A 9,133-nucleotide genomic window follows, 5' to 3' on the forward strand; every position below is an offset into this window, starting at 1 on the left:
GTAACATGAATACAGTTTATTTTTGCTCTGGTCCTTCAGCACGTGTTGCTGGTCCAAGTTCCATTTCCTGAATTGCTCAGTGTTGTATAGTTGAGGACATGCAAACCATCTAGAAGCTCAGTTATGTTTAATCTTACATGTAAGATTTGCAGGATTTCGGTCACGACTTTTACCTACACAGCTTGCTGCATGCTAGGACCTAAAGTTACCCTTGATTTTCTGGCTTCATCAGAGAAAGTTCTTGGAAGGTTTGTAGTAATCATTTGCAAAACTCGCATAGATCATCATATCAGAATCGATGCAGTGCACTATAGAGTATGAATACTTGAGGAAATGTGTTTCCGTCGATAGGTTTTTAATATAATTGGTGTGATGACTTGAACATAGAAAAGTATATTATGGTACAGGGTATATCTAGAACCATACCTGTTAATTACTTCAACCATTTTGGTTGACGAAAGATAGGAAACAAAGCTGAGTTAATTGGCTAACCAACTGGTGAATAAGTCTTGCATATAGTAAGCCTATCTGGTTCATTTCCATGTCCTATGCTCATTCAAGTGTTGTGTAAACCATTTGCAGGCAGTTGTGGCATAAAGCTCAGGCGGATGTGGTGGCCAAGAAGAAGAATGCCAAAATAAAAAGCAAGTATAATATCTAAAATGAGTTCCATAAATTTTCTTGCGTCTGGCTTTGCATACTCTTGCAGTTTTAAATAGGTTTATGTTTCTCATAGGAAGTACATGTTAATTCTATGCTCTCTACTGATGACTGGTTGATTTATGGTTGCCTTCTAGGGGTCTTTCTTTTGGTGACACAGATTGCCAGTAGTTGTTTCCTTTCAGTTATCTACTTACCGTGAGATCCGATGGTCGCAGTCCTCCCCTTTGTAGTTGGCATGTAAATATGAACTAAGTTCCTGGTGCATCGATTACCCTGTGCACCTCGTGTGTATGCTTGTTCTACCGTCTCCTAATGCTAGCCATGTGCGCATGCTTTTGGTTTGTCCTGCTATCAGCTGCTTGTATGTAGTTTGTTCTATCATGTAATGCCTTGCTCAGAAAAAGGACTATTGTAAATTCCTGAAATAATGCTACTTTATACTTAGTAGTGTGCAGTTCGCTCTAGACCATGACTTGCGCAAGGTAAAAACTATTTTGCATCCACTGGTTTGATCCCACTATCTACTTATCAATAACGTTCTTTTATCCATGGTTTACCACTGCCACTGGGCCTTCCTCAGAAAAAAAAAGATTGTTCTCTATTTTGGGTTTGAAGCAATTATTTGTTTATGGACATGCTTTTATTCATATTTGTTTTATGGTGCTTGTGTGCCTTCAGTGTTGCTAGTGTGGACTAGACAAATCAAAACGAGTGCAATCAAACATAGTTGAATTATTACATAACCATATGAAATAGTACGTAAAATACTAGTGGATAATACTTTTTTAATTGGTAGGTGATCTGCTCTCCACTGATTTAAGCAAAGGAACCTCCATATTAGGACTAAGATTTCCCTGGAAGTTCATCTCTTGTCCATGCTGTTCAGACTGTCCTATAATATATAGACGGTTCTCAACTTGTCTCATATCTAGGCGTTCCTCTGGATTAAGTTTGAGACACTCCATAGCGACTTCACTAACCATTTCCAAGAGCTCAATATCCTTCTCGCTTGTAACATCATTGTCAAGAAAGTTCCTTGCCCTTTGATCTTGACAAGCTTGAACAAAGTTCTTAACATAACTCATATTGTCATCATATTTTGCAACCCTCCTTGTGATAAGCTCTATGAGAACAATTCCAAAGCTGTACACATCGCTCTTTTGTGTAAGTGTCCCATGGGCCATGTATTCTGGATCTATGTATGCCTTGTCTCCGGTGACCCATTCAGTCTTCTCAGATTTTCCTCTTGCAAGCAGCTTTGAGGTCCCAAAATCTGAAATTTTTGGGGTGAAGCTTTCATCGAGAAGTATATTAGCAGATTTAACATCACCATGACGGATAGTATTCTCCACAGCTGAATGCATGTATGCCAAGCCTTCGGCTGAACCAATTGCAATCCTGAGACGTGTATCCACTGGAATGATGTCCTTGCTTTTGAACAAAACATCATACAGACTCCCTTTCACTACATACTCATACATCAACATTGGAACATCCATCTGTAAGCAACAACCTAGGAGCCTGGCAATGTTCTTGTGCCTCATTCCAGATTGGATTATAACCTCATCAATGAACTCCTTCTTGCTACTTTCATCAACTTTGATTGTCTTCTTTATAGCCACTTCTTGTTTGTCTTTTAGAGTCCCCATATAAACCGTACCAAAATGGCCCTCTCCAATAACAACCTTGTAGTTGTTTGTCATCTGCTTCAGTTCACTGCTTGTATAGATCCTTATATTTTTTACACCTTTCAATATTGGACCACCATTTTGTTTATAGAACTTTTTGAGTTTGAGGAGTTGATGTGCCAGAACCAAGGCGAGAATTACAAGAAAGAAGGCAATGACGCCTACAAAAGTCCAAAGTAAAGAAACCTTATTGTATAACAAGCTAATATAGCGTCATACGTACATAACCAAAAGATTGAATTCTAATACTATATCTATGTAATTACGTAAGTAACTTAATGGGTATGTAATTACTTAAGTAACACAATAGAAGTGGTATATAACAATTACAACTTTACAAGTTTACAGAAGTTCACTGGCATACTTGGGATAGGGAAATTTTGAGTGGCATATCTGGAAGATTTTGGTGGTATATATGGAATAATGATGAAAATTCGATCCGTGTTTACTTTCGAAAAAGAAAGTATGTCGATGACTCAAGAATGTAATGATGTTCATATTAAACTAGTGCAGACGAACAGTTTACAATGATTTAACAACAAAACCAGGGAAAACTAGTGAAAGCTGTTGGAAATAATCCAAACCTTGTCGGGTTGAGTTAGTAATGTAGACGTGTGTACCTAGGATTAGATTTCCTGGTTTGGTTAGTTTGCATGTACATGTACGTGTCCTGGTGTATGCTACTAGGAATCCTAGTTTGAACGTGAGTTAGCAGTACTAGGTATTGTCGGAGTTGTAACCGAGCTAGTATAGGAAATATGCATTGCAAGTGTTGCCATGTACGTGAGTCCTATTGGCTATTGGGATAGGAAGTGTCGGCGGTTGGTGTATATATATGCAGCACGACGTGATCAGAAGATTTGTACGGAGGTGAAAAGAGAAAAACAACGGGCACGATATGAGCCCTTGGCCAAACCTTTTTCGTGTGTGTGTTCATCTAATTTCATGTGATCGGTCCTTGGGTGAATCCCAACAAAAACATCATTTTGGTTTGTGTTTTTTATGGGCAAACATGCATCATAATTGTTTCGAATGCATTAATCAAAAAGACTCTCAGCCAACATAATAATTGGTTGGCAAACTATTCACAACAGATCTATGTGTGTTTTGCACGTCGGTTAGTTCAATTCCCATGATAATCATATTTCTCACTATATGTATGCATGTGCATTGCTTACTGACTAAATTAAGGACTATGTGATAATGCACAAGAGGCATTCCATACAAATAAGTTGGTGTTCTTTGCAACATAAAGGATCCAAGCAGACGAATGATTCTATTAAAATTATCTAATGTGCTAGCTACCCTACCCAAACCCCCCCGCCTCCCCCGCCCCCCCCCAAAAAAAAACAATTATGCTTACCCACAACCACCTTTGCTGGTAAGGAGAAAATCTCTGTGCAGGTTCCCTTTTTGCCATCGCCTCTCATTCCCCGTTTGCATGGACACTTATATCCTCCTGGCGTGTTGTGGCAGGTTGATCGACTTAAATCGCAATTATGCAAAGGATGGTCCTTATTACATTCATCGATATCTGAAAGAAATAGTGGCGGCCAGGGTTAGGTAATTACTTTAAGAGAAAAAAAGTATCACAAATTCAGGCTTGAGGTATACCTTGGCAGCCATTGTTGATGTAAGGGTTGCCATCGTAATGTTCATGACACCTGCAGATATAGCCGTCCCCGCTGGGTGGCGTTGCACAGGAGCTGTTGCCGCTAATGCACGCGTAGCCCTTAGGTGGCTTCTGGCCTTCCGCTGGACATGAACGGTTCCCGCTCCTGATGGCGAAATCGAGTACGACGGGGACACCCCTGGGGTGTTTGTTGGATAGCTCGTGGCCATACAAATCCTCGGAGGAGAAGTTGTACCATGAGCTTTCCACCAACATGCCGTAGGAGCAGGGACTCCAGGTGTTTGTGTCATCGGCAAGGCGTGCCATATTCTGGCCCAATGTCACCGCGAAGAAATCGGGGGCAAGACGGTCTTCAAGCAATTCACGCGAGACGGAGGCCTGACAGCACCCCATCCCCGTGCACGATCCGTTTCTCACTGCAATTATGTTGGATGAAATGCAGGCGATCAAGGGACTACTCCCAGCGCCCGTTCTCCCGACTTCGTCCGGGGATACGATGAACTGGGCTTCGGCTTTCGAGCCGACGCCGAGGAGAACATTGCGCAGCAGTGACAGGAGGAAAGGTTCCTCTCCGCCTCCGGCCGGCCCCAACTTGGTACTATGTATGTTGACGTGGTGGTGGTCGGGTTTCGTTTCCGCGTCCTCACCAGCACCGGGGTCGAGGCAGTCGGATGTGACCCCGCCATACACACGGAGCTCACTCTTGGAAGCCGATATGTCGAGGAGCTCCACCGGCGCGGCCGAGTAGGTCGGCACATAAGGACTGAAGATAGGAGGAGAGGAGTCCATGCTGAGAGAGTACCAAGAACTAGAAGTGTAGGTTGCATGGCCGATTTCATGACGCGCTGAGGCTCGAGAGAGGAACGCGCGAGGAGGTTGGAAGGAGTGGTTGCAGATGACCTCGAAGCCAGCAAGGGAGCAGCCGGCCTTGATGCCGAACGGGTAGGGGATGCTGATGTTGCCGCACTTCTCATCCTTGGGGCAACCCGCAGGTGGCCGTTCAGCATCGGCAGCGAGGATGGTGTGGATCGTTGCTGCAACGAGGAGGAGCGGCAGCAGCTGGGAGTATTGCGAGGGCATGGTCATGGTTTTTTTTTGCTGCTAACGTACTCCTCCTCCACGGACAGGATGCATGCATATATAAGGCGCGCTATTACGGATCGAGATTCCCCAATTTTAATCGAGCATCTAGCTTGCACCGTTGAGGTTTTACAGCAACTTGCTATATCTAGAAAGCCCAAGTCTCTGCCTCGGGCGGAGTGTGTGCTGAATGGAGCACTTAGAGTATGCAAAGTCTACCCTCGCGGATGGGAGGTGGCTTTTATTTGCAACTTGGGATCCAACGTACGTGATCAGGCCTTCGTCACGGGCGAGCTATGCTGGCTTTTCTTAGTACTTTTTTTAAACCGATCAACAGATATAAGAGGTCTTGAGTAAATCATTCCGTACGCGTTGGGCCTGGAACCTGCGTGCAAACGAGAAGAGGCCCTGGTGTGAGGTAGCATCACCAATTCGCACGCGCCCATGTGCAATCTGGACCGTCGGATCCAGTCATCCGACGGCCAGGATGCACCGTTGACATTCAACGGTGATTCCTGGCCGTCGGATGGCCGGATCCGACGGCCCAGATTGCGCATGGGCGCCCTTCGCATGAACAAAGGATTATTCGCACATGAGGAGCAAATTAGGGCCATTTTTAACGCAGCAGGGAAGGTTGTAATAGGCAATGGTGAGAGAACCATATTCTGGACTGACAAATGGATCGCAGGAAAAACAATAGAGGAACTTGCGCCGGATGTTTATGAGTTAATTAATCCGGATATCAAAGCCAGAAAGACGGTCGCCCAAGCCCTTCATAATGGGAATTGGATCGAGGATATAAAAAAACCTATTTCGATCAATATTTTCATGCAAGTTCTGGCTATTTGGGAAGAATGTCAGGAGATCAAACTTGTACCGCTTGTTGAAGACAAATGGAGCTGGTCGTGGGATCCAAAAGTTACATTTACCACAAAATCAGTTTATCAGGCTCACTTTAAGACCAAGATTACTAGCGATGTGGCTGAAGCGGTATGGAAAACATGGGCGCCTACAAAATGCAAACTAACAATGTGGTTGATCATTCGAGGAAGAGTTTGGACTGCTGATCGGTTGGCTAAAACGGGACTCCCTCACAATGAAAAATGTCCTTTTTGCAACACCTCGGAGGAAAATGTTTAACATATTTTCATGGTATTCGCGGTTGTGAACTTAATTTGGGTACATTTGTTGCGTTGGACAAACTCCAACATTTGATTCCCTCTACTCAAGCTAACCTCAAAGAGTGGTGGGTGCAGGCCAGGTGATCGATTAATGGGAAGACTAGGAACTTGTTCGACTCCTTGATCATTTTGGTCGTATGGACAGTTTGGCGAGAGAGGAATAGTAGGGTATTCGACAAAGCTTCCAAGCCAATGAACACTCTCATCAAGCTGATTAAACAGGAAGCAAATCAATGGGTCCTAGCTAGTGCTTGTCGTCTTACTGTAGATTTTGGTCAGTAGCTTAGCTACTTAGCTTTGGTCGCTTTATTCATGTCTACGTTGGAGTAATCTGTAGTGTGTTATGCCTAGGTCGAGTTGTCTTTCTGTTTCTTTCGGCCGGAGGCCTTCTGTAAGACGGTAGTGCTCTGCTCACTCACCGCGATCACTCGGATTGGCTCGGATCACACTCCGCTGCTACTTAAGAGCGGAGAGGATGAGCGGTGTCGACCCTCCAGGTTCATCTTTCAAACTTGGTGGTTCGGTGTTCCGGGTTTTTTGGACCTAGTTCAGGGGAAACTAGGCTCTTTCCTGTCAGACTTTGGGCCGCATAGGGGTTCGATTGAACTCTGGATGTGTGTGGCCAGACTGACGCGTCAATTCCTCAAGGGATGGGGAACGAACCTAGGGAAGGAAAAGAGAGACCGCAAAGCTGGGCTGCTGGCTCAGGTTGCGGCGCTCGATGTTGTCGCGGACTCATCAGGTTTAGATGAGGAAGGATGGGCCTTTCGCTACCATCTTGAAGATCAGGTGGTTTTGCTGGACTCTTTAGAGGAAGAGTACTGGCGACAGCGCAGTCGCGTGCAGTGGCTCCTTAAAGGGGACGCTTGCACGGCCTATTTCCACGCGATTGCCAACGGGCGTCGGCGGAAATGTGGGATTCCTCGTCTGATTTCGGACCGGGGGGAACTTACGGATCAGACGGCTATTATGGGACACGTCTACGACTTCTACCGCCAACTGATGGGGTCAGCTGGTGAAGCTAGGGCCTTCACCCTAGCGCAAAATTTGTGGCCGGATGACAAACGTATTTCCGACGAGGAGAACTTTGACCTAGAAAGGTCGTTTACGCTCGAGGAGCTTGATGGGATTCTTCATGACATGAAAGTGGACTCGGCACCGGGGCCGGACGGCCTGCCAGTTGCGTTTTTTCAAAGGTTTTGGGGAACCTTGAGACCCCTTGTTTTTCAGATTCTTAACGATTTCGCCCTAGGGAGGGTGGATATTTCTCGGCTGAATTTCGGGATCCTTACTTTGATTCCTAAAGTTAAAGGTGCAGATTCTATCAAGCAGTACCGTCCTATTGCTCTTATCAATGTGATTTTTAAATTTGTGTCGAAGGCGTACGCGACTCGTCTTGCACCGTTAGCTCATAGAACGATAGATCGCTCCCAAACGGCTTTTATTAAAGGTAGGGCCCTTCACGAGGGCGTGTTGGCCTTACATGAGATTGCACATGAGCTCCGTGCTAAAAGGCTAGGGGGCCTCTTTCTCAAACTGGATTTTGAAAAGGCCTATGATCGGGTCGACTGGGATTTTCTGCGTGAAGTCCTTCTTCGGAAAGGCTTTTCGTCCACTATGGTTCATCGCCTTATGCAATTGGTCTCGGGTGGCCAAACGGCGGTAAATGTTAACGGGGAGATCGGCCCCTTCTTCCGGAACGCGAGGGGGGTCAGACAGGGAGACCCGTTGTCTCCCATTCTCTTTGACTTCATGGTCGACGCCTTGGCGGCCATGCTGGCAAGAGCTAAGGAGGCTGGGCATATCCGGGGTTTAGTGAGCCACCTGATTCCAGGGGGAGTCACTCACTTGCAGTATGCGGATGATACTATGGTGATGATCGAGCCGACAGACGAAGGGATTGCCAACCTGAAGCTCGTTCTACTTAGCTTCGAGCTGATGTCCGGTCTGAAGCTTAATCTAGCCAAAAGTGAGGTTGTGGTGGTTGGGACCACCTCCTTGGAGCAGGAGCGGGTAGCTCGGCTCCTTAACTGCCGGTTGGGAAAATTCCCCATTAAGTACCTGGGTCTGCCTCTGAGTGATAAGACGCTTCGAGCCTCGGACTGGGAGTTTCTTACAACCAAAGTTGCCAAACGGGTCGACCCATGGCAGGGGACCTTTTTGGCTTCAGCAGGGCGCTTGGAGTTGACTAACTCCTGCCTGTCGAGTCTACCGCTGTTTGCTATGAGCTTGTTTATGCTCTTCGATTCAACGCATGCGGTTTTCGACAAGGTCCGCTCCCGCTTCTTTTGGGAAGGAGTGGGAGAGAAACGTAAGTACCACATGGTTGACTGGGCAACGGTATGTCGTCCTAAGGCTGTTGGGGGTCTGGGGATCCTCAATACCAGGCATATGAACATCGCTCTTATGCTTAGATGGGTGTGGAAGCTTTATCATAATGCTGAAGGTCTCTGGGCGGACTTGATTAGGGCGAAATACCTCCGGGACCATGATCTCTTCTCACCTCTAGTACCGACTAAGGGATCGCAATTCTGGAACTCTATCCAGAAAGTCAAATGGTACTTCAAGCTTGGTGCGAAGCACAGTGTCCAGAATGGGAGACGGACTTTCTTTTGGCTGGATTGGTGGCTGGGCACCTCTCCCCTGAGGGATAGATACCCGGTGCTTTTCAGCTGCTGTGATTCTCCTTTTATTACAGTATCCGGGGCCAGGGATGGTTTGGGGTGGCGCTTGAGGTTTCGCCGACCCTTTTCTCTAGCAGAGGCGGTTGAATGGGAGAACCTGACTAGGGAGCTGGACTTTACTCAGGCAAGTGAAGGGGACGATTTGATATCTTGGCACTTGGAACCATCAGCGGAGTTCTCCACCAAGTCCATCTACTGTAGGCT

At 46.1% G+C, this 9,133-nt stretch overlaps 2 protein-coding genes across 2 annotated transcripts; both read right to left on the minus strand.

The window, feature by feature from the left end:
• Positions 1 to 1,434: 1,434 nt before the first annotated feature.
• LOC127300925 (wall-associated receptor kinase-like 1) lies at positions 1,435 to 3,781 on the minus strand. The gene is made up of 2 exons (XM_051331417.2): positions 3,715 to 3,781; positions 1,435 to 2,512 (listed from the first exon to the last, which is right to left on the minus strand). Exons 1-2 carry the CDS (start codon positions 3,779 to 3,781, stop codon positions 1,449 to 1,451), a joined length of 1,131 nt encoding a protein of 376 aa, XP_051187377.2. The 3' UTR covers positions 1,435 to 1,448.
• A 167-nt stretch (positions 3,782 to 3,948) lies between these two features.
• On the minus strand, positions 3,949 to 5,065 carry LOC139835758 (wall-associated receptor kinase 1-like). Its single transcript, XM_071825624.1, has one exon. It carries the CDS (start codon positions 5,062 to 5,064, stop codon positions 3,949 to 3,951), a length of 1,116 nt encoding a protein of 371 aa, XP_071681725.1. The 5' UTR covers position 5,065.
• Between the last annotated feature and the right edge of the window lie 4,068 nt (positions 5,066 to 9,133).

This window comes from Lolium perenne, chromosome 1, assembly GCF_019359855.2.
Source record: "Lolium perenne isolate Kyuss_39 chromosome 1, Kyuss_2.0, whole genome shotgun sequence".
NCBI classification, from domain to species: domain Eukaryota; kingdom Viridiplantae; phylum Streptophyta; class Magnoliopsida; order Poales; family Poaceae; genus Lolium; species Lolium perenne.